Source organism: Peromyscus eremicus, chromosome 15, assembly GCF_949786415.1.
Source record: "Peromyscus eremicus chromosome 15, PerEre_H2_v1, whole genome shotgun sequence".
In the NCBI taxonomy this organism is placed as follows: domain Eukaryota; kingdom Metazoa; phylum Chordata; class Mammalia; order Rodentia; family Cricetidae; genus Peromyscus; species Peromyscus eremicus.
Window position 1 is genome coordinate 41,813,808 of NC_081431.1, and position 24,386 is coordinate 41,838,193.

General features: G+C 49.8%; 1 protein-coding gene across 1 annotated transcript in view; it reads right to left on the bottom strand.

Annotated features, from left to right (window-relative positions):
• Ncf2 (neutrophil cytosolic factor 2) overlaps positions 1–24,386 on the bottom strand; it is a 32,049-nt gene that overhangs the window by 1,371 nt on the left and 6,292 nt on the right. The window contains exons 3-14 of the mRNA XM_059280647.1: positions 21,904–22,012; positions 17,726–17,860; positions 14,661–14,768; positions 13,070–13,129; positions 11,595–11,638; positions 8,522–8,663; positions 8,244–8,312; positions 7,114–7,189; positions 5,594–5,619; positions 5,077–5,228; positions 4,844–4,955; positions 2,198–2,375 (exon numbers count right to left, since the gene is read on the bottom strand). Coding sequence (XP_059136630.1) covers positions 2,198–2,375; positions 4,844–4,955; positions 5,077–5,228; positions 5,594–5,619; positions 7,114–7,189; positions 8,244–8,312; positions 8,522–8,663; positions 11,595–11,638; positions 13,070–13,129; positions 14,661–14,768; positions 17,726–17,860; positions 21,904–22,012 — 1,211 coding nt within the window. The remainder of the gene's footprint in view (positions 1–2,197; positions 2,376–4,843; positions 4,956–5,076; positions 5,229–5,593; positions 5,620–7,113; positions 7,190–8,243; positions 8,313–8,521; positions 8,664–11,594; positions 11,639–13,069; positions 13,130–14,660; positions 14,769–17,725; positions 17,861–21,903; positions 22,013–24,386) is intronic.

Sequence of the window (24,386 nt, forward strand, 5' to 3'; positions counted from 1 at the left end):
GCCCTTTAATAAGATACAAGCATTGTGACTAAATACACACTCAGCCTTCATAGTAACTCATTTACATTTGTTGTCTCCATTTTTATTAAGAACAGGGACATCCAGAGAGTAATCATATCCATCGAATCACACCACATTGGTTAATTATATCCATCTAAACAGACCACAGAGCCAATCAGAAAGTCATATTTGAGTATCTTATTAGAACCTTCTTGCCTACGTCATTTCCTCAGATGTTCTATAGTTGGGCCAGGCATAGTGGCATACACCTTTAATCCCTGCATTTTTGGGAGACAGGCAGGTGATCTTGGTGAGTTCGAGGCCAGCCTAAACTAGATAGTTCCAGGTCAGCCAGAGCTACGTAATGAGACCCTGTCTTGAAAAAAATCTGTAGTATAGAGTGTGAGTAAGCATTAGTTTTTCCCCAGGTTCCCTCTGGAGAGTACAAACCACTACCTTCATTCTTAGTTATGGTATGGGTATGGGCATCTGTGTGCCTGGGTCTTAGGAACATACCAGACGTGCAAAATCTCTGACTAATCCTGAGCCTTAGCCAGTGTCCATTGGAAGAGGATCCCAGCAAGTCCTACACGTTAAAGTTTGGGGAAAACTTTCTAAATGAAGCCATGTGTAAGTTGGACTCATTCACTGCCATCTCCATGTATGCTGAATTCTGTCTCCCATTGTTAGCTTGAGGATAGAGTTCTGACACAGAGGGGCACTTGCCAACTTAAACCACTGAGACTTCCATAGGTGGCATAGGATACAGTGTCTTAAGGGTTTTTTTTTTTTTTTTTTTGTGCGTTCTCACTTATTTCACCCGACACCACCACCACAGCTAGATGTGACACACACTGGTGCTGCGTTCTTAAGCCCAGTCCTTAATGATTTTTCAATCTCCTTTCAAAGAAAACACTTTTCTCCTTTGAGTTGTTACACACTTGTATATATGACCCCCATGAGCTCATGTGTTTGAATGCTCGGCCCATACAGAGTGGCACTATTAGGAGGTGTGGCCTTGTTGGAGGAAGTGTGTCACTCTGGGGGCGAGCTTTGAGCTCTCATGCTCAAGCTACAGGCAGTGTGGCCCAGTCTCCTGCTGCCTACAGATTAAGGTGTACAGCTCTCAGCTAACTTGCCAGCGCCATACCCACCTGCATGCTGCCATGCTTCCCACCACGATGATAATGAACTAAACCTCTGAACTGTAAGCCAGCCCTAATTAAATGTTTTCCTCTAGAAGAGTTTCCATGGTCATGGTGTCTCACCACAGCAATAGAAACCCAAACCAAGACACCTGCCCAGGTAACTTCAAATCTCTCACTTGATCTATTGGATTTACTATTATAATCAGCTATACACTACTTTGCCTTCCTGATGCTCAACAACTCACCTGAATTACAGCAGTGCTTCCTGATATATTAGACCAGTATCACCTGGGAACTGCTGAGAAGTGCAAATTAGTGGGCCTCACCCCACATCTGACCCAGACTCTGGAAGGCTGGCCAAGAAACGTAACCCTTCAAAGGATGCTTAGGTATAATGAACTTTGAGAATCACTGAGATTTCGTGTGTGTGTGTTGCACAAGCCTCTGCACATACAAGGGCCAGAAGAAGTTGGGTGTCCTCTATCCCTTAGCCTTTAGTCCCTCTTAAAGATGGACTCTCACTGGGTCTGGAGCTGAGGTGACAGCAAGCTCTCCCAAGCTGCCGGTCTCTGCCCCCACAGTGCTGGAGTTCCAGGCACGAATGTGGCCATGGCCAGTTTTTCACATGGATGCTAGGGTCCCTGTGCTCAAGCACGGCCACTGCCACCCACTGAGCCACCTCTCCGGTCCCTGTCACTCTTCAATCCATAGGTTCCTAACAGATAAGTCATTTACAGCCGGCTGCCTCTACTGCAGAATGGGCCCTCCCCTTCTCTCGGGAAGTACAGTTAAAGGCTCCGTGGTTTGTAGCAAAGGCAGAATAATTCCAGCCAGGTGCATATTGGAACAGTCAAGATGCTGTCACAATCTTGTGCCTAATAGAGTAATGGGTAGGAGAGAGCCACACACTTGCATTGGCTGCCTTTTACCAAAAGCTAGGAAGTCCGTGGAAACTTAGTGACTAAGAATTGATGTTTTCCTCTGTCTGTCCTTGACCTTGTTTTTGCTAATGCATGAGTCTGGGTCTGTGGACTTGGAGTAGCACTTACCATGTGATAACACCAGGATTACATCTCCTTTCACAAACTCCAGGTCTTCCGGCTGAGTACCCTCATAACTGAAGATTGCTACCACTTGGCTTCCTTCCTTAGGCTGAGGCTCTGCTGTCCAGGTATGGGCATCCGAGTTTTCACTTCCCTTGAGTTCATCTACCAAACCTTGATCACCCTGAAATAGTAAGGGGCCTATTAAGTTTGCTCATTTTGGGGCCAGTGGATACTGAAAACCACTAATGGAAGCAGTTGATGCTCAGTACTTACCATAGGTCTAAAACATTTTAGGAATACTAAATGATTGTGCAAATGAAACTGAAAGGTATGCAGAACCCTAGGTAGGCCGAAGTTGCCTTACTTAAATCTTGTAATAGTCCCAGGGTAGTGTAGATATTGTTCTTTCTTTCAGATTGGGAGATAACTTGAGCCACAAGTAAATGGCAGTCTGTGGTATAAATTCAGCTAGTTTATGGGATGTGTGTGTGTCTGTGTCTGTGAGCCGTGATGTGTATGTGGAGATCAAAGGACAACTTGGACAAGTCATTCTCTCTACCATGTGGGTCCTGGGAGCTGAGCCGTTACCAACTGAGCCAGTCTGCGGTCCCTACATTTCTTGGCACTGAATTCATCCTCTTCCCCTAGCATAGACACTGAGGATCTTGTTAGAAATTCGGCTTTTGCACTCCATCTCAAACCTACTAAGCCAGCCTTCCTAGGACCTAGGTAATTCTCATACTCTCTAAAGCTTCAGAACCATGACTTTTAAAAACATTTCTGAGGCAGGGTCTCACTGGGTAGCACAGGACTGCCTGGACGTCATCTTCTTTCTTCAGCCTCCTGAGTGCTGAGCTTAGATGTGTGGTACCATGCCTGGGTGCATGTCCTCTGTAAGACGGTGCAGTGAGGTGGGAATAGCCCCCATGGAGTCTGCAGATCTAGTTTGTTGTTTTGTTTTGTTTTGTTTTTCGAGACAGGGTTTCTCTGTGTAGCTTTGGAGCCTATCCTGGAACTCACTCTGTAGCCCAGGCTGGCCTCGAACTCACAGAGATCCACCTGCCTTTGCCTCCCGAGTGCTGGGATTAAAGGCGTGCGCCACCACTGCTCAGCTGTTTTTTGTTTTTTATGTGTTTTGCTGGCATGTTTGTCTGTGTGCCACATGGATGCCTGGTGCCCATGGAGACCAGAAGAGGACAATAGATTCCCTGGAACTGGAATAACAGATGGTAGTGAGCTGCCATGTGGGTACTGGGAATCGAGCCGAGGTCCTCTGGAAGGGCAGTGCTATTCACCGCGGAGCCATCTCTATAGCCCCATCCTAGGGTTTTATACCAGCTTCCATTAACTAGCTGTGGGACCTGTTTCCACACCTGATGTGGAAGCTAGAGAATGAAATGAGGAGGTGTGGCATCATAACAGTTGGCCCTTACTGAATACTTACCCTGTAGGAGTACTGTTCTGAGGATGTACAAGTACTTGAATTTGGCTGGTGATACATGTTGCACTGAGGATACACAGTAAATGGCAATTTGCTTTGCTTGTCCTAATTAGTGGAACAGCCTCCACAGACAGCAGTGGCAGAGAACACTAGCAGTGATGGGCCTGGATGGAGTTCTAAAAAGACTTATGGTGGGAGTCTGGGGGAGATCTGTGCATATAGCTGCAAATAGATTGGCCTCATTGGAGGAAAAAGTAATAATTTCTAAGAACATTTTAAGTGAAATTATTCATGTTTAAAATAGAATCCTTTCTAGGCAAATATTCCCCAACAAAAAATTGAAATTACCAGTGCAGCATATACCATTTAGCAATAAAGAAAGGTCAACCTCTGTGTAAAAATCCACTCATCGGCTGACAGATAGACTCAGTGTCTCGGGGACAGAATAAGAAGTGGCAATAAGAACTTCCCTCTAGAAACTAACGGGGAAAAGTTCAACTGTTCCGCCATCACTATCACTTCTAGCCTCCAACTTTGCTCCTGACTCCTGGGGATCTCACTTTTAAGTCAGGTGACTCCTGTCTAGACTTCACGGCTAGTAGGGCAGCTTGGCCTTGTCTTGTCACTACAGCATGGCGGATGAACACAGATGTGAAGCCAGGTACTCCACCCCTAAGTGGCTCTGGTCTCTAGGTCAGGTCCCTTGACCTTTCTCTCCTTGCTTCCTAAACAGTGATATACCTACATGTATAGGAGGAGCACTGGGAACTTTTAAGAATTCCTTCCCAGAGTGCACTCGGCACAGGCTATGACTGTGGGCAGGTGTCAGTAGATACCAAGTCTCAGGAAAAGGCTGTTACCTCCTTTGTGAAATAAATGCTCACTCTTTTCTGTCACCCTCAAGTGTTCCTCACAGCGACCTAAGGTGAAGAGTATCTATGAGCTCAGCTTAGCCGTGACGTCACTCCTGTCCTTGTTGAAAGTGGTGGCCACGATCCTTGAGCCAGCCAAACTGGTGGAGGCAGCTTACACTTGCTGTCCGCTTCTGGGCCCACCCATATGAAACCCTCTTCCTGCTGTAACTGAGTGAGCCTGTGAGCCACAGCATCCTATCCCTGAGCCTGTTGCCTGGCCTGAAGGAGAGGTTGGATAAATGCTGAATTCAGTTGGTGGAAATGGCCTGAGGTGCCCTGGCTCCCTCCACTCACCACCGTGTGCTCACACCAAAGAGTCAGGCAGTGGTTTTTCACTTGGCCCCAGGCGTCCTTCATGGTTTCTTCGGACAGGAGCAGAAGCTCGGAGCTGTCCCGAGGCCGGTAGCTGGTAGGGAGGATGGGTAAAGAGCAAGGCAGCATCAGCTCAGAAAGCACTCCAGATCCAGCCCTCTGCATCAGCGCCAGACCCCCGCCACACCCTCAGCTGCCGCCTTCACGAGGCTCACCTCAGTTGAGTGTGTTCTGGCAAGAGCACCAGTTTCTTAGCCACCAGGTCCCGAAGCCGGCTGTAGGGAAGGCCAAGCTGAGTCTCCATGACCACTGTGTATTTGTAATGCACCTTGAGCATGTAGGGCATGGGCACACTGAGCTTCACTTCCTGACGAAGGAGAAACAGAGGACACCTTAGGGACCGAGAGCAGCATCCCGGATTACCAGAGCCTCCTGACACTTTGTGTGGAGCACCCAGGAGTGCCCCAGGGAACAGGGGAGGGGCCTGTAAACAACTGGCTTCCCCCTTCCCCAGAGGCCTTCAGAGGGCTCTGGTCCAGCTCACTGGCACAGTAGTTTCTACTGAGCTGTGCTCAGCTGGGGTCTAGTATGACGTGTGCAGAGGTCCCCATCCTGTAGAAGCAGTGTCAGTGTCAACCCTTTTCAGTGATACTCCACAATCTTAAGAGACACCCCCCATCCCAAGCCAGACTCATTCATTTTCTTCCCTTGGAAACAGAAGGAAGAAATTACCTTGGGCTCTTCTTTTTGCTTGTGGCCTAAATGGAAGAAAGGAAATGGTAAACGAATGCTCATGGTGGCACCTGCCACCCACAGTGCCAGCTTCTTACCCTTTAACATCTAAGAGTTCATTCTGAAAGAGCATGGACACTGCAAATGTGAGCAAAACCAGTCCCTGCTTCCGGGCAGCTACATATCGGTAGCTATCAGAGAACCGGCCAGTTAAACCAGTAGGATCCAAGGGAGGGAGAAACCACAGGAGATGAGCCCGAGTCCCAGGCAGAAACACCAGCACCGTTACCATCTCATGGTCCTGTAGTTTTGAGTATATTTGTGGTTTAAAATGCATAATATGTTAACACAGCAGGGGGTGGATAAGAGAAGCTATTTACCACCGAAGATGTAAGAGCCATTGATCACAAACCCAGCTGATTATTAGAATCACTTGGGAAGTTTGGCCGACACCAACCAAAGGCCTAGGAATCTGGTGGTTCAATCTCTCCAGTGTTGTGTCCTTTCATGAACCTCCAGACAAAAAAGGTAAGAACAAAAAAGCTATGAAGGACAGTGTATGGGGCCACTGAAGTATTTACATGTGGAATAGGCGGTGTCCTAGGTGAGAAATGCACTCCTTAGGCACAAGCTGTGCTTGTGTGACTCACAGGGGCGGAGAGGTACTGATATGTTGTTTACATTTAAAATTTTTGTTTTAGTGTGTGTGAATGATGGGAGGGCACATGCCCTGATGTGCATAGAGGCCAGAGGACAATTTCTTAGTGGAGTTGATGCTCTACTTCCTGCTTTATGTAGGTTCTGGTCATTGCAGTCATCACCAGGTTTATGCAGTCAGTGCCTTTAACCACAGAGCCATCTTGCTGGCCCAGGACTGGTGTGTTTACGTAAAAAGTATTGTAGTATTCATTGTACCCTACTTCCAACTTTTCTGTGTGTCTGCAATTTTTCAACTAAATATGCAGAAGAGGGGCATAACCAGTTTGTCGTGGACAGACAGCTCTGTCCTCTCCATCAGAAGAGACCTCCACTGCTTAAACTCACCAGTAACAAAAAGTTGTGGCTTTTCCAGACAGCCCTACCCAGCTTACGAGAGAGCCTTCTGGAAAGATCTCCCATCCACACCTTCCAATGAGTGGTCCCCTGTTCAAGCCCCAGAGCTCTGCAGAGAGCATAAAACTCAGTGGTTTGAAGAGAGCTGAGGGGAGAAAATACGGTCACTGCTGCCTCTCTTCCTGGACCTGGTTTCGGTCATTTGGTGACTGCTGTCATGACGGGCACACACTGCCCCTTCATCTGCACTCATTTCTAAGGAGGCGGGGGGGGGGGGGGGGGGGCGGGGCAGGGCACTGGCGCCACGTTCCAGTGGGATGAGCGTGCAGGCAAGACAGGGCTCTGAGTAAATGTAGTCATGAACCAAGGGGCATGCTGGGTGAAGAAACCAGAATTTCCTAGATGGCTATGAAAGAAGTTATTCGTCATGAAGCATCCCAGAGAACTCCTTCTCTGGGGCCACCCACCTGGTGACAACTGGGATCTTGCTGGGGCGCTGGAACTAGGAGGGGGTGGAATATCAGATTCCGGGGAGGTGTCCGCCTGGAGGGGACGAGAGGAGACAAAGGAAAGCGTGAGGGCGTCCTCGGAAAGAAGCTGGCTGTAAATGACTTCCTAAAAGTTGGGGTGGGGCTGGAGAGATGGCTCAGAGGTTTAAGAGCACTTGGCTGTTCTTCCAGAGGTCCTGAGTTCAATTCCCAGCAACCACATGGTGGCTCACAACCATCTACAATGAGATCTGGCGCCCTCTTCTGGCCTGCAGGCTGAACACTTGCTGTATACATAATAAATAAATAAATCTTAAAAAAAAAAAAGTTGGGGTGATAGGACACAGGGAGATGATGAAGGAAAAGGGGGCTACTGTGTAGCAGCAATAAGAATCCTAATGGCCACCTACAAGGCCCTTTGCCGTCTTACCGGCCATGATGAAAACCCACCAACGTGGGGTGACATGCCATGCTTCCGTCTCAACTGCAGAGTGTACTGAGAAGGGGAAATCCCACTTCCCATCTGCACGGCGTTGGAAACTTCAAAGCGCCTCAATTTCATGACTGACCAGGGAGGGCTCCACACACGTGCATCTCATTGCACAGTGTGAAGAGACAGACCACAGGCTGCCCTCAGAGTGCCCCGTAGCTAAGGATGGCAAGCTTCTGATCCTCCTGCCTCCGCTTTCCAAGTGTTAGGAGCATATGCCACCGTGCCTGGTTTATTCAGTGCTGAGGACTGAGCTCGGGGCTTCGTGCATGCCACGCGCACACTCTGCCAACCGAGCTACATCCCCAGCCTTTAAATGGCATTGTACCAACCAACACGTTGACCATTCTCCCTGGTGAACACCTAGCTCTGGGGGTTAGGCTTTGCTTCCTAAGTCTCCCTGACCGGGAGGACTCCCAGGGTAGCGGGGTGGAGGTGGGGATCCGGTGGATTCTCAACAGTTTCCTCCACTCGGCATGGCTAATCTTTCACTCTAGGCATCCGATACCGGCTCAAGTGGCCCAGAGCGAGTGAGTCTTCCTTCCATGACAGGGAGACCACCCCCTTCACACTTTCTTCCCTCAAGAGAGGGATGGGATAGACCTTGGCGCTGCATTACCTGGGGCTGCGACTGGGGATGAATCCGAAGCTCCACTGGCTCCAGGTAGTTGCAAGGGACAAGTCCCTTCTGCGGTGTCACATCCCAGAGTCCGGAAGGGAAAACAAAGACTCATTAGTACCCAAGACACAGAACCGTCTGCAGCCACGTGCAGGGCCAGGACACAGATGATGACCCTTGTCTGCAAATCATGCCGCAGGGACCGTCCCACGGAAAAGCTCTGCCCTTTGCTGCTGGGACCCTAGGCCCTTAGCACCTCCCCCTGACCCTCCAAATACCTGTCCATTGAACATGACCGTGGCCCAGTTATCGCTGCCCTTCTTCAAGACAAAGACGATGTTCCCTGGCATGACCTGGAGCTCTTCTGGTGTCTCAGGCACAAAGCCAAACAACACTCGATGTGCTTCACCTTCCAGAGCCCTGAGGGGTACACGGAAGACCCAGCCCATCGTTCAGCTTGGACCGCAGCATCCCCTTACTGCAGGAGAAGCACTTTTTTTTTTTTTTTTTTTTTTTTTTTTTTTTTTGGTTTTTTGAGACAGGGTTTCTCTGTGTAGCTTTGCGCCTTTCCTGGAACTCACTTGGTAGCCCAGGCTGGCCTCGAACTCACAGAGATCCACCTGGCTCTGCCTCCCGAGTGCTGGGATTAAAGGAGGAGAAGCACTTTGAGGCCAGAGACTTAGCTCTGCACTCACTCTAACTCCACATCTTACTGTGTATGAGAGTAGTGCAGGGTGCTGGCCTGCCCAGGACCCCGAGAGGACTAGGTGAGAAACTGCATGTGAGTGTGTTCCATAACCACACAGGAGTTCCCTTTATCCGCAGGGAACACGATCCAGGAACCCAAGATAGGTGAACCCGTATATGGCAGCCAACCCTTGTATGTCCTACGCTTCTCCTATCCCCACATACACAAAGGTGACGACTTCCACCAGTCTGTGGTGTACCAGCAGAACTAGTTCAAATTCCTTTCCCTTAACACTTAATCAATAGAACACTCTGGGTACAACACCACCACCACCACCACCACCACCACCACCACCACCACCACCCCCCACACCCCCCACACCCCCCCCACCCCCCCACACCCCCCCACCCCTAGTACTCATCCCTTTTATATTGTCTTTGTTTTTTGAGACAGACTCTAACTCAGGCTGGCCTGAGCTCTCAGCAATCCTCCTGCCTCAGCCTCTCAAAGGCAGGGACTAGAAATGTGAGCCTCCATACCCTGCCCTTTTCTCTATTAAGCCAACGTTCACTTTTTAACACAAAAGACAGCCTCACAGCTTCGGCATAGACAGATTGCGGGTCTCAGTACTACTCTTGTGGTTTGGGTCCATTATTAATCACCACAAGGGCTACTTGAGCAAGCACCATCATACTGTGACAATCCTTCTCAAAAGATACTGTTCTTCGCTTTATTTTATTGAACTTCTTTCATTCCTATTTTTATTTTATTTATTTGTGTGTCTGGGGGACACGTGTGCCACCGTGCAGCCGTGGAGTTCGGAGGATAATTTTGTGAAGTTCTTTCTCTCTTTCCACCTTTGTGTGAGTTTGAGAATCTAACTCAGGTCACCAGGCTGGCAAAGTAAGTGTCTCTGCCCTCTGAGCATCTCACTGGCCACGTTTTTTTGTTTTGGTTTTGTTTTAATTAACGTGCATGGTATTGGGTTTCATCGTGACATTTTTCTAATAAAAACTGATTTTGCTGATTCTCCTTCCTCTTCTCTCAGACCTCACATCTACCCTTGTACCCTTTTACGCACGAACACCCCAGCCTCCTGGTTCCAGGTCATAGGTGTCCTGTTACACTCCCCCACCCCTTCCACACCCATTTTGGACTCTGGCGGCGTGACGGGGAAACCCTGTATAGCCAGATGGCTACGGAGAGACTAGCAGACAGGTGGTCCACAGCGTGGTATACACCCCTCCTGGACAGAGGGGATTTCCTCACACTGCTCAGAATGGAAAGCAATGGAAAACGTCTTGTAGTTGTTTCTTTGCTTGGTTTTTCAGATGGGCGGGGGTGGGTGGGGGAGGTCTTGTTATCTAGCTCTAACTGGCCTCTAACTCCCTGAATAGACCAGGCTGGCCTCAAACAGGTGGCAGTCCTCCTGCATGCTAGGATTACAGCCTTGTGCTGCCACACCCAATACAAAACCACTGGTTTATTTCTGGAATTTTATATTCTGGGGTCGTGGTGGGCCACGGGTAGCTGACATGGCGGGCAGCAAGACTGTCTACACAAAGAGAGACAAGAAAACAGTGGAACAACAGAACCAGTACTGGATGAGGAGACCTGCCTGACAATCCTCGGAGCCTCCCTTCCCTCCTGAGGGGGAAATTAGCTCCAAGGTCCCCGCTGGAGTGGACAGGAAGTACGGCCAGGGGAACCACACAGGCGGAAGTCAGGGAACCCAGGGGAGGGGCCGCCCAGGCCAGCCTTGTGGGAAGGGGATGGAGAGCCAGGCAGGCACTGAGAGGCACAGGGGAGCATCTGCCACTGCTTTGCTTTATGTTAGACCATGCCCAACCCCTCTCACTGACGCCCTCCCCAAGGCCCTGGTTACCCCACACCTGGAGAGTCTCCTTTCTGTCACCTGGAATGTGTGAGTGAGGTTGCCTTGGAAACTGCCCATGCATGGGGTATCAGGTTCTACCTGCTCGTGCCCACTGGGCCTGGTGATGTGGGGAATTCATTCTCTTCAGCCTGGAGAGCTTGGGAAGAACTTCTTCAGCCCCTCACTTTGGGATTGCCTGTAGTACCCGCCCCCGTACGCACACACACACTTTTTCTCACCCCCTTTTTTGGAGGGGGAATTAGGCTTGCTTTGTTCATTAGAGGCAGTTCTTAAGAAAGCTGAGGTGAGGCCACTCTGCTTCTCAATTTACAGAGTGACTTCCTTTTCTTGAGTCTTTCCCCTTTTTCAGAAAACACGTGTCAGTAGTGCGTGACGGCACCCACACAGGAAAAAAGACCCTGTGATAGCTTCCGGAATCTAGAGAGCTTCCGAGGGCCTGTAGTCAGTACAAAACTGACCTCTCACCTCTGACTTGGGCGGTGTTCCAGAGGGCACAGCTTCACGTCAGTGACCTCCCATTCTATCAGTGACCATGCCCGTTGGGACTCCAGGTTACTGCAGCTAGGCCCTCAGTGGCCACCCCACCACAAGGCTCCCATCCCAGCTACATCATTTGGCTCCACCCTTGCAAACAGGAGGAGGCTAACAGCCTAGCAAAGGACTCAGGGTGTAGACCTGACCCCGGCTTTATTTCTCCCCATCCTTACTGCCATCAAGTCAGGGGTAGAGTGTAGACATTCTACATCCGGTTCTAAATCTAACTTACCTGAAGATCTCTGGGGTTTTGGGTCTGGGTGGAGGCTCCGCTGCCTGTGGAACATTCAGGAAAAATGAAGAAGGGGAAAATGACGAGAGAGAGAAAACAGATCATTAATGGTAATCGGAGCATTGTTCCAGATCCCAAACCAAAGACCTCATTTCTGAGTGCTCTCTGGGGAAAAGGCACAATTTGGGAAGGCAGCAGCCCGCCAGCTTGCCTGGTGTGGGCTTTGCCAGGACAGCAATGGTTATGACCCAGAGCCCGTGTCTAGAGAAGGTGCTATTGTTGGAGAGCTTCTGACCTCAAGCCTTGTCCCTTCCCAGTGTTTTCCAAAAGATCTGGTCTATAATTAATGATTGCCACTGTGTGACATTTCTGGATATTTAAAATCAACTCAGCATCTACTGGACAGACAAGAGTCTCCCTTTAATGCGTTCCCTGTTCAGCACTGAATGTCATAGAGTCCCTTATCTGGGACTTTCCATCCCTGTCCTCCAGCTGGCCTGAAGCTCAACGGGCCTCAGCCAGGCTTTCTCCAACTTTACCATGCCAAAAGGGGACAAGGAATCTAGATGCTGGCTCTCATTATGCCCCTGGCCCCCTGGCCCAAGCATGGATCACGTGGTCAGACAGTGATCATCCTGCCCCATATTTGGGGTAGAGGTCAGTGCTACCCTAGAAAATGTATATGCAGATGGCAGGGAGGTGACCAGGTTCCAGGCCCTTTCCTGTGCCAGCGCCGATCACTGCCCTTACCCATTACTGGGATACACAACCGAGTTTGGGTTTTCCTCAATCTGTATCACCACCTTCCTGTCCACAGCCTTGTTTTTGTCTCTGGACCCACTGCCACATGTCATTGGGGACCATCCCTGAGCCCATCTTGGGCTGGTACCCTGCCCCAAAGGAATCTCTTGCACATGAGCAAATGGATAGAGCCAAGAGAATCAGAACCTCAGGCTCTGCGCCCCCTTGTCCCCTGACTCTCTCCTGAACCCATGAAGAGGCTTTGTCACAAAACTTCCAGGGTGTGTGTTTCAGTGTTCTAAGGGAATGGTCAAGCTGGGCAGTTGTGGCGCACGCCTTTAATCCCAGTACTCGGGAGGCAGAGCCAGGCAGATCTCTGGGAGTTCGAGGCCAGCCTGGGCTACAGAGTGAGTTCCAGGACAGGCTCCAAAGCTACAGAGAAACCCTGTCTCGAAGAGAGAGAGAGAGAGAGAGAGAGAGAGAGAGAGAGAGAGAGAGAGAGAGAGAGAGAGAGAGAGAATGGTCAAGGTCTCACGAGGTGATCAACAGCTAGCTCTCTTAGAACTTGAAAAAGGAGGATCAGGACTTGGAAGAGCAGGTGAGTTGGCCTCAGAGGATCAGAGGATGTAAGACAGAGAGCTGACGTGGCCATCCTCCCAAGCAGCTATGTAAGAGGGCAGGCACTGAAGGAAGCCTTATGACTAGTGTGTACTTCCGGATAGATCTGGCCTCACCTGCGGCTGCAGAGGGGCGAAGCCAGAAAAGTTGTCTTGATGAACCACGGATGCTATAACCTGAAACACAGAGGAAAGATTGTGAGCACCTGCTGCCGGCTCCGTTTGCCGGGCATCTGTGCCCTTCCCCAAGACCTCCTCCTTCCTCACACCACAGAACCATTGTCTCTTGTGTAGGCTCCAGAGGGAGATGGAAGGTAAGGACTAGTGTACACCTCTTCTGGATTAGAACTCTCTCTCTTAGAAAAAAATATTGCTGGTATTTATATAACATCAAATTAACTAGTTTAAGTGAAAATTCCATGGTATTTCATACACCCACAAGGTTTTGCAATGCTATCTGGTGCCAAACATTTTAATCACCCCGCAAGAAAATATTGGACCTATTAAGTAGTTTACAGTCTCCTCTCCTAGCCTGGCAACACACGTTCGGAAATCTCAGTGGTTTGACTTTGCTTAAAGACTTTATATAGAATTATATAGAATGTGCCTTTTCTCCCCATTTTGTGTGTGTGTGTGTGTGTGTGTGTGTGTGTGTGTGTGTGTGTGTTATGCATGTTGTGTGTTTTATGTCTGAGGGGACAGATTTGTGTGTGTGAACATGCAGGTAGAGCCCTGAGGTTAGTGTGAGAACCATCCTCCCTTGCTCTCCACCTAATCCACTGAAGCAGGGGCTCTCAGTCAAAGTCAGAGCTAACTCATATGGCTGGTCCTGCTAGCCAGCTTGCTCCGAAGAGCCCCTGTCTCCACCTTCTGAGTCTGGAATTACAGGCAGGACTCCACGGCTGTCTGGCAGTTAAGTGAGTTCTGGGGACCTGGAATCTGCTCTTCGTGCTTACACAAACAGCTCTTTAACAGCTGAACCATCTCCTCAGCGCTAGCACGTGACATTCGTATTTGTTTTCTCATAGACAGCGTACATTTTCACCCATGCCTTGTTAGTACTTCATCCTTTTTGTGGGTGAGAAGTATTCCGCTATCTGGACATATCACCACATTGTATGTATCTATCCATTATTGAGGGCTCTTTGAGTGTTTCCAGTAGCCATGTTCTGTGGGTCTCTGTGGTTCTGCCAGCTCCAGCTACTCAGCCACTGGAGAACTCACGTTTCCAAACTGTCAAAGTCAAATGCAGTCTGGAAAAGGTACTGCTGCCTCACTTCAAATCATGTCTGGAAGAATTTAAGACCTGGGTTCAGAAGAGATCCTGCTGAAGAAGGAATCCAGTTGTAGGGCCGTGAAAATGGGAGCGATTCCCCAGAATTCTGAGCAGTGAATTGCAGGAGCAGTGAGTCAGGGCATCTCCTGCTGGCCCTCTCCCCTAACACTCCCCCTAGCTATGTGAACTCTAGCTATGTCCTTTATCCTTTGCCTCAGTACTGAGACTCAGCATCCTGAGAGGAACCTGAGAGGAGTTACTGAGGACCAGGATGATGGAAGATACTAGAAGAATTCATTCCTTACTGTCAGCAAGATCCTCATTGTCATCCCTGAATGCCACAGCAGGGACATGTCTTCTTGAATCCCTTCCACCCGGCCCCCACGCAGTCCAGGGCACAGGAGAGGTGGGAAGATGAGTGGTCCCACCTACCGTAGCTTTGCCCAGATAGTCCTTCTTGGCCAGCTGAGCCACCTGCCTCTCATTTGGCCGGAAGAGCCTACCCACAGGGATCACCACGGGCTCGAACAGTTTCTGCTTCTGTAATAGAACAGACAGTCACATGTCACTCAGCAGCCCTGGGTTCATTCTGAGCAGCGTTCTGTTAGGTGACCCTGTGTGAGCCTCCCAGAGTGTGCTTATACACTCTCAGTGGCTCAGCCCTTGGGGAATGTGGTCTACTAGTTGACTAAAACATCTTTACATCTCTCTCATGACTGTATCTTCTCGTCTGAAAACGGGAGGAATGAAACCATCCTTGCCTTTCTCATCAAAGGGACCACTGGAGAAAGTCTCAAGAGAACATCCTTTTCAAACCATGGAGACTTGTTATGCTAGAGGGCTAAGCAGGAGCAGTTGGGTTTATTAATTCTTTGAGACTTTCATATATTATTTTGATCGTATTCACCCAGCCCATCCCCTTAACTCCTACCAGATCCACCCTCACCTCTTTTTTTTTTCCCCACCCTCACCTCTTTACTGCCCATGACTTTGTGTCTTTTATCTACTTGTTTGAAACAGAGTCTCACTGTACAGCCTTAACTGACTTGGAACTTACTATGTAGACCAGGCTGGCCTGGAATTCATAAAGATCTGTCTGTCTGTGCCTCTGGTCTGTGCCACCATGTCCAGCTTTTTTTTTTTTTAATAACCCCTCAATCCCAATTGTATTATTATTCATATACTTCTGGGTGTGGTTATCAGCTGGAGTACGATTGACCTAAGCCACCCCCTTAAATAAAACTTGGCTCTCCCTCCCCTAGAAGCCACCAGCTGTCCATAGCTCTTCAGTTAGGGATGGGGCCCATGAACCCCTTTCTACTCCAGGCTACAGTGTTTACGGCCTCGATCTTCTGTGCACAACCACAACGGAGTTCAGAGTGAGTTCGGAGAAATGGTCCTGTTACATCTATAAGATATTATTTTGTTCGGATCCACCATGACGTCTGGATCTCACAGTTTTTCTGACCACCAATCCTGTGATGACCTTGAGCCTTGGGAATGGGATGTGACACAGATGTCCCATTTGTGGCTGAGCACTACTCAGCTGTTGGTTCTCTGCACTTGGACCCTTGTGTTATTGTCTGTGTTAACACCATGTGTGTTAACCACCATCCACCACTCCACTGCACAAAGGACCTCATCTGATGAGAACTGAGAGCTGCAGTGAACTATGGGTATAGGGGTGCAAGGTTAAATGGCAGTGTAATTGTGGTAGTTTGGATGCAATCGGCCCCCATAAGCCCATAGGGAGTGGCACTAGTAGGAGGTGTGGTTTTGTTGGAGTGGGTGTGGCCTTGGTGGAGGAAGTGTGCCACTGTGGGGGTGGGCTTTGAGGTCTCCTATGCTCAAGCTATGCTCAGTGCATGTTTCCTGTTGCCTGCAGATCAAGATGTAGAACTCCAGCTCCTTCTCCAGCACCATGTCTGCCTGCATGCCACCATGTCCCGCCATGATGATGATGGACTAAACCTCTGAAAATGTAAGCTACCCCCAATTAAATGTTTTCCTTTATAAGAGCTGCTGTGGTCATGGTGTCTCTTCACAGCAATAGAACCCTAACTAAGACAATGACACTATGCCCATTTAGCAAAATAATAGTAGTAGGTTCCCCTTTGGGGTCTGTGAGCTCTCCAACAATGGGTATTTGGTCAGATTCACAGTACTAGGCCTGTGTTTCCTCCTATGGAGTGGGCCTTAAGTTCAGGCACAGCAGTTGGTTACCCTGTGGCGTTCACACCTCTATTGCGCCCGTGGGCATATCTTACCAACACTGGTCATTATTTCAGTTCTCAAGGCTCACCGCTGTGTAAGACTACTGATGACTTTTTTCTCCCAGAAGCCTGCATAGAACCTTCCAGTACTGTTAGAGCTAGCCAGCATGGAGGAAGCTTCTTGGTCAGTACCAACTTGATTTCTTCATGTCCTGTGACCAATGTGCATGCTGTCTTAAGCAATAGGGTCTTGTTGGAGCTGTCCTACACAGAGGATTATGTTCATCCCAGAAGTCATAGGTTGCCAAATAAAAAGACCAGTGGCAAGTGTGGGATACTTCCCCCTGAACCATTAGTCAGGGGTGTCCAAGAGACTTCCAGAACAATCCAGACTATTCCCATTGCTCTTGGTTGCGCACTGGAAGCAGTTGGTTTTAACATCACCTCATGTTGGTTTTATTTACCCAATACTCCTTCTCTAGAGCACCACCCCTTTCCCACTTGGCGTGGTATCTAGACTTTCTCTCCCAGCATAGAGGACACCACTACAAGGGCCAAGCAAGGGCTGTGACAGTGCTCTCTTGGGACTGGTTTGCTCATGTACACAGGCATACAAAAACTTGAGCTCCCTTCCTGGTGTTTACGTACAGCTTATTTAAAACTGACTTTTGGGGGCTGGAAGGTGGCTCCGAAGTGAAGCGCACATCCCACTCTTCCAGAGGTCCAGAATTTGCATCTCAGCATCCACATCAGACAGCTCACAACTGCCTATAGCTCCAGCTCCAGGAGACCCAATACCCTTCTGGTCGTGGTGGCCGCCTACCTACACCTGCACATTCCCACACATAGACACATAATTAAAAATAAAGTATCTCCAAAGAAAGAAAAATGACTTTTGCTCCCAAGTAAAATCAAACTATGAATAATAAAGTTTCATAATTCTTTCGTAGAACTGGAATATTTCTGTGGGAGCCACGTTGAGCCTGGCCCTGTGCCAGACAGTGAGGCTGAAAAGGTAAGCAGAAAAGCCCAGCCTCTGTCTTCACAGTGCTTGGAGGCTACACAGCACCAAGAAACGGCAGGCATCGCCCAGGGCCCCACTACGAGAGATCCAGGGGCTGTGCTGTTCCGTTCTCTAGGATGTGGCTTTCTCAGCTAAGATGCAGGATGGAAGATGTTGAGAGAGCATTTGTCAGCCAGAACCAACAAAGACAATGTTCCCCATCATGGTGTCCTAGGAAACAAACGAGACTCTAAGGACACCCTCTCTGCCACCGCACTCACCCAGATGCTTTCCATGGCCTTGTCGATTTTGGAGTGCCTGGGTTCCGACTTCATGTTTGTCGCCAATGCCAACTGTTCTTCCGCCTTTTTCCATTCCTCTTTCTTGGCGTGCATGAAGGCGATGTTATACAACACCTAGAAGAGCAGAGGCCACACGAAACTGGAAACTACTCCAAAGCAGGCACCCGGAAGGATGCACATGTACATACAGGGAATGCTGTCTGGCGACATAGTCTCTTTCCCCAGCATTCAGGGGACAGCCAACCATTAGTCTAGCAACTGAGTTATGTCAGACATAGGGGCTGGGTTAAGAAAACGTGTTATAATGCATAAAGCCAGTATCATGTGCATTCATTCTTCTAACAACCAACTAGGTCAGGAGGGGACGAGGAGCTAGTGTGTTGTCCTAATATAGGGAAGAGGAACTTTCCCAGCACCCCTTGGGGAGGCAGAGGCAGAGCTGGGGAGAAAAATGAAGGTGTGTGATCTCTAATTCCTGCTCTTGCGGTTGAACCTGGGATGGGCCATAGGTCAGGTGCGGGGTAGGCAAAGGTTCCAGATGTATTGTTCTGTACGTGAGCCATCAGAACCTGGCTGGGATTACAGGAATAGCAAGACTGTTACATAGCCTCATGCATGAGACAACTCCATGGTCCAAGTCCAGCGGAGCTGGGGAGAGAGTTGGCACCACAGAGCCCAGGGGAGCGCTTTAGCTGCAGTAGGGGAAGGAATGGCAGAACTCCCAGAACTCAGGCCTTAAGTTGGATTCTAGGGTCATTAGAGTCTGTTTTATTATAATACTGTGCTATTTACACACAGAACCAATTAAGCTTTTGGATACGTTAGTAAGAAAAAAGAAAGTTATGGAAACAGAGGTGTGATGCTTGCAGCTGAGTCCTGAAGGACACTGATGCTCGATCTTCCCTCTCTTAGATCATGTGCTTTTGGGGACACCAGCTGCCCTGTCCTGACAAAACGCAGACAGTCCCACGGGGCTGTTCTGTAGCAAGAATGGAGGCCTCTTGCCAACAAACAATTCGACCATGCCAGACACACCTGGGTGACGAGGTTGGTATTTCCGTGGAGTTAGCAGCTGGTGCTGATGCTGGGAGCGGGGTTAACCCCAGGAGTGGAGCTCTAGATGCCCTTTCCCACCCGTTTCTGAGCACCAATGAGCTGGTGCCTTCTGCATAGGGCTTTGGCTTGGTTGAAATAAGGATTTTTGCCACATTTATTGTGTGTATGTGTGTGTGTGTGTGTGTGTGTGTGTGTGTGAGAGAGAGAGAGAGAGAGAGAGAGAGAGAGAGAGAGAGAGAGAGAGACAGAGAGACAGAGACAGAGAGACAGAGACAGAGAGAGACAGAGACAGAGAGAGACAGAGAGAGACAGAGAGAGAGAGTCATGGTACATGCATGGAGGTCAGAAAACAATCTGTAGGAGTCAGCCCTTTCCTTCTACCATGTGGGTCCAGGGGTGTGAACTAAGGGCATCAACCTTAGACAAGCAACTCTTGCCCACTGAGCCACCTTGCCAGCCCCAAGGACTTGGGATTTGGATTTTTTTTTTTTAACTGAACAATAGTACAAAAGAGAAATACATTCAGGAGAAAGAGCACTTCAGAGTTTTAACTCTGATCTTTTCCCAGGCTAGTGACACACACTAAAAACTGTCTTGCAATTTGGTTAGTGTCGTAGAACGTTCCACCAGTCAGCCACGCAACCACAGAGGAAAGCAAATGAGACACACTGGGGCGGGGGAGGTGGGGGCGTGGGGGGAGTGGGGGCTGCAAGGGGTGGGGTGGGGGAGTGTCTCTGTGATCACCACAGCAAGCAGAATAAAAAGCCATGGGAGGCAAGAAGGTAGTTTGGTTCAGCACAACTAAGTAGCCCGTGTTGGTTCAAACCTTGAGAGCCTGACCCTGAGTGGTTTATTTTAGGCAAATTTAAGCACAGCACAATTTAGTGGAAACTTTCCCGGTGATAATGAACTCAATTCTAAAGCACAAGCAAGGTGAATAAAGATCAGATGTGACCACATTGCAACTCTTTGTAAGGCGCATGTGACATCTTCCATAAAGACTGACTGAGAAAAACAAACTCATGACCTGGGGAAGGTTCCAGCGGGGTTGGGGCCACACAGCACTAAGGTCACCAGGCTATGAACCGTGTCCACCCTCAGCCTTCTGAGCGGATAAGAGGTTATATATCCTCTTCTTTGAAGGAACAGCACTGTGTATTTATCATTCCAGGTTTCCCTAGTACTTAACTTCGAACACAAGGACCTCCATGCTTCCTACAGCACACTAGTGTGCTAGGCCATAAGACAATGATGTACGTGATGTAGGTGTGTTAAATGCAGTTTTTTACTTAAGATTGTTTTTATCCTAACTGGGACTGAGGATATGGCTCAGTTGTGCTTGCTTAGCATGTACAAAGCCCTGGGTTCCCACCCCACTACTACATAAACCCTACTGGTGGTGCACACCTCTGTTCTGAGCACTCTGGGGGGGGGGGGCAGTGAGGCAGGAAGATCAGAAGTTCAAAGTCATCCTTGGCTACATACCAAGTTTAAGGCTAGCCTGGGCTATAAGAGTCCTGTTCAGAAAGAGGGAGGGAGATAAAGAGAGAGACAGAGACAGAGAGACACACACAGAGACAGAGAAGGAGAAAAGAGACAGAGAAGGGGGTGTAATTTGGACAGAACCTGTAGTCCTAAGTTGAGAAACATCTGGCACAAACTTGGCTGCCCTAACCTAGCCATGACATGTGAGGACAGAGAAGAGATCACAAAGAGCTATTCTTATCTTTTTCTCAGTTACCTTCTCTTGAGGCCTTTCCCCATAACCAGTTTTTATGACTCGAGGCCCTTGAGGCGCCCTCACAAGAAATGGCGTAAGTAGGGAAATGACTGGGTCATTTCACCCCTAACCACACTAGGGACTCCCTCCTGTGAAGTTCCACTTGCTGCCTCAGCCTGTTCCCGCTTCACATGTGTGAGTGGCAAGTGGCCCTCAGCAGGGTGAATGGCAATGTGTGGAGACCATTTTGATCATCTCAAGGTGAGGTGGGATGCTCCTGGCGTCGAGTGGGAAGAGGCCAGAGGCCAGAGGGCCAACAATCCCACCAGGACAGCCCCTGTAACAAAGCGTCTGCTCCCGCTTGTCGAGAGCCACTGCCCTTGGGAACTGGTCTCATGCCAGCCAATTCCCAGAGCAGAGTCCCATCTTCCCTTGTGAGCCATGGTGGCGTGGCTGGGTGCCTGCTGCGGGGCAGGATGGGCCACACGGCCCCAGGGACTCGGGCAGGGATAGAATCTATTTTTACTCGAAGCTCTGAGCAACCCTCGGAACACTCTGCTTCTTGTGCCTGAGAAACTGAAGCAGAACAGACGACCCGTCTGTTCGGCAGTGCTTCTAAATAAAGGTCCGTGACATTGGCGGGGGCGGGGGTGGGGTGATTTTTAGAGCTACTGGTTTATGTTTGGAAGTTTGAAAGGGAAGGTTTTGGGGGAAGAAAAAATTCATAAACTCACAAGCCAAAGCCAACCATACCTGTCCTCTTTGGTAATACGGGAAAGAGGTTGTCCTTGTTTGGAGAACCGTCCCGCACCGGGTGCTTGGTACTGTTCTTTGACAGATGTGTACCAAATGACCCGCAGCCTCTCTTTGAGTGTTAACCAAGTACCCAGATGGGTTACAGTGGGTTCCTCTGACAGAGAACCCGTGATGTTGGAGCTAATGCTGAGCAAACAGCCTGCCAGCTTGAATTGCTAAATAAAATACGCAAATTACTGCAAATACGCTCACAGGCCGGCACGCTCCTGTCTGGTCTCCCTTCAGAGCACACAGTGAGCTTGTGTTTGCACAGGCCTTTGAGTCTGAAATTAAGAAAACATTCACTCTCAGGTACCTAATTTCTCTGTGAGGAGCTTCTGAAGGCATTGAACCTCCCTCCCCTCTTCCCTTCCCTCTCATTCCCTCCCTTTGTCAATGTCGAGGTCCTGGGCCTCACACGGGCTAGGAGGCTAAGCGAACACCTGAGCTCTGGGTGTTTTCCTAACCTGGAGACTGAGTGTCTGGGCACAGGTGTCAGCATGACGTCAGCAAGCCTCCTCCGCGGGTGCTAACAGATCACTGTGCTTCTTAAATGTCCTCTCCAGGCCATCCCTGCCCGCCTTACCTCACAGGCAAACAGCTTGAACTGGAGCCCCAGGACCTTGTAGTCTATCAGCTGATTCCCTCGAAGCTGAGTCAAGGCCTCTTTAAGGTCTTTGATAGCTAAGTCGTATCTGCAGGACAGGGGGAGAAGTACGTCAGTCCATCCAGGTCATGGAGAAAGAAATGCAGAGTACGTGTCTCTATGCTTCTCCAGTCTCCATCCATCCCACTGGTAGAAGTCTTCCTATTTCGTTTGACCAATTCTACCTTTTCACCAACCCTGAGACTGAAGATTCTACAGACGAGGTGTGGGTTTTTGCACGCTGGAGACCCTCAGTCTACGACAGTAATGGGGATTTTCTTCTCTATGGGCTGTAAACACGTTTCCCACCTTCTGATGACCCCGGTGACCTTCAAACGCAGCTCTCACTCCCACTGGAGAACCCCAAGCGGTACCGCACCTGCCCACCCTGCTTCCCTTTGGAAGAGTCTCAGGGCAGTCCTCACCACCCTCGTTCAAGGTCAGATCTGCCCGGCACAGCTGCCTGCCAGGGGTTCCGTGACACAGTAACAGCTGCGGGCATCCTCCTCCTCCTGCCCACAGCCTTCTGTGTCTTCTGCTAAGCTCAGCTTAGCTCTTGGCTTGGCAGCCTCTTGCTTCCAGTTCACACTTCGGGAAAGAGGGAGAAGTGATTCCCACACCTATCTCGGGCCACCCTGTAAAGGAGGAGAAGGAGGGCTTCCAGCCGGCCGCTCTCTGTAAATGCACAGGCTGTGTGCGCCTGGCTGTTTCCCTGCAGCAAGGAGGGGAGCAGGTGGAGGGGCAGGTGGCCTGTTCCCTGAGCAGACGCAACTTCCACTGTGCTCCACGGCCCGCTGGGGAGGGGGCAGGGGACATCTCAGAGGGTACGCTGGAAGTGTATCGGCGGCGGCGGCGCTAACCGAGAAATGTGCCCTGCTCCCTGCAGAGCTGGCAGCGGAGCAGGTGGACTTCAGCTGTGGAGATGCCCTGAATCTACCTGGCACTGTAGGGACTCAGCAAAGCCCTCCATGTCATTTTCTATCTCATCAAGATGTCCACAGTGTGAAGAAGAAAGGACACATAACCCGCAGGGCTTGTTTTGTGTGAAAAAAGCTGGGTGGGGTTAACCCCACTAAAGCCCATTTGTTGCTGCTGTTTGTTTTTGGAAATAGGGTCTTATGTATCCCAGGCTGGTCTTGAACTCAGTGTGTATCCTGGGATGACCTTGACCTTCTGATCCTCCTGCCCCTACCTCCTGAATGCTGGATTGTACCCAGTTTATGCTGGGGATCAAGTGACCTAGAGCTTCCTGCATGCTAAGTAAGCTCTCCACCGACTGAGCAGTGTCCCCAGCCCTAGTGTCCGTTTTTAAACTTGTCTTTGCACAAATCATCTGCACAAATCGGCAGCCCCCTCCTACCCTGCTGCAGCTCCTCTCCTTCCTCACCCCTGTATTTGTGGACCTCAGCTGCACCCATGGTGAGGAGCTCGGCTTTCACACAGCTCTGGAGCCAGGTGCAAAGGTCTGAAGAGGATCAGTTCTTAGGAGAAGCTAAGCCCTGGATCCTGCTGGCCTTCTTCAGAGTTTTCCTCTGTGCCATCTGGAAACTTCCTAAGAAGTCTGCCAAGAAGCAGCCACACACCCCCCCCTCCCTGGGCGGCGGCGGGGGGGGGGGGGGGGGCAGGCTCTCTGCTCCAGAGGACTTTTCCTTGCCGTTTCTGTAGCAAGCCCTGAAAAGATGCCTTAGAAACTGCTGAAGCTGTTGCTTGCTTCTGCTACCAACACACACACACACATACACACACACACACACACATACACACACACACACACACACACACACACACACACACACACACACACACACGAGTCTAGAATCCCAGAGCGCATGCTCACACTCCCCGGGGTATCAGAGTCTCAGGATGCTGCCCATGCAACTCCAACAGGTAGACAGGTCCAATCCTCCCACCTTCAGCCCAGCAGGAAGAAAGGCTTGCCTCCTCCCCTTTCTAGGTCAGCTCCACCTTATTCTGAAAGGTCTCACCGCGTTTTTATTTCCACAGCCCTAAGGTCCAGGAGGCCCACGGGTGTGAAGGACAACGTACAGACAGACCCTCCCTCTTCGGGATGACAAAGCTAGAGACAGAGACGTTTGATGGGAGGGAGGGAGTCGTCCTGGGATACCATCTGTGGCTTGGGAACGCCTCTGACTTTCTGCTAGAGTTGAAGACGAGAAAGCAACACAACACAGAAGCCAGGTGAGTGGGTGGTCGAGGGGGAAGAACCTTCCTTGGTATGACCCTGTTAAAACGAAACCCCACTGCGGGGGGGGGGGGGAACCCCACTGCGGGGGGGGGGGAAGGGGGAGACGACGCCCAACTCACTAAGTACTCAGTCTCCTCTCTAGATCACCATTTGTTTGTTTATTTATTTGTTATTTATTTATTTAGGTATTTCGAGACAGGGTTTCTCTGTGTAACTT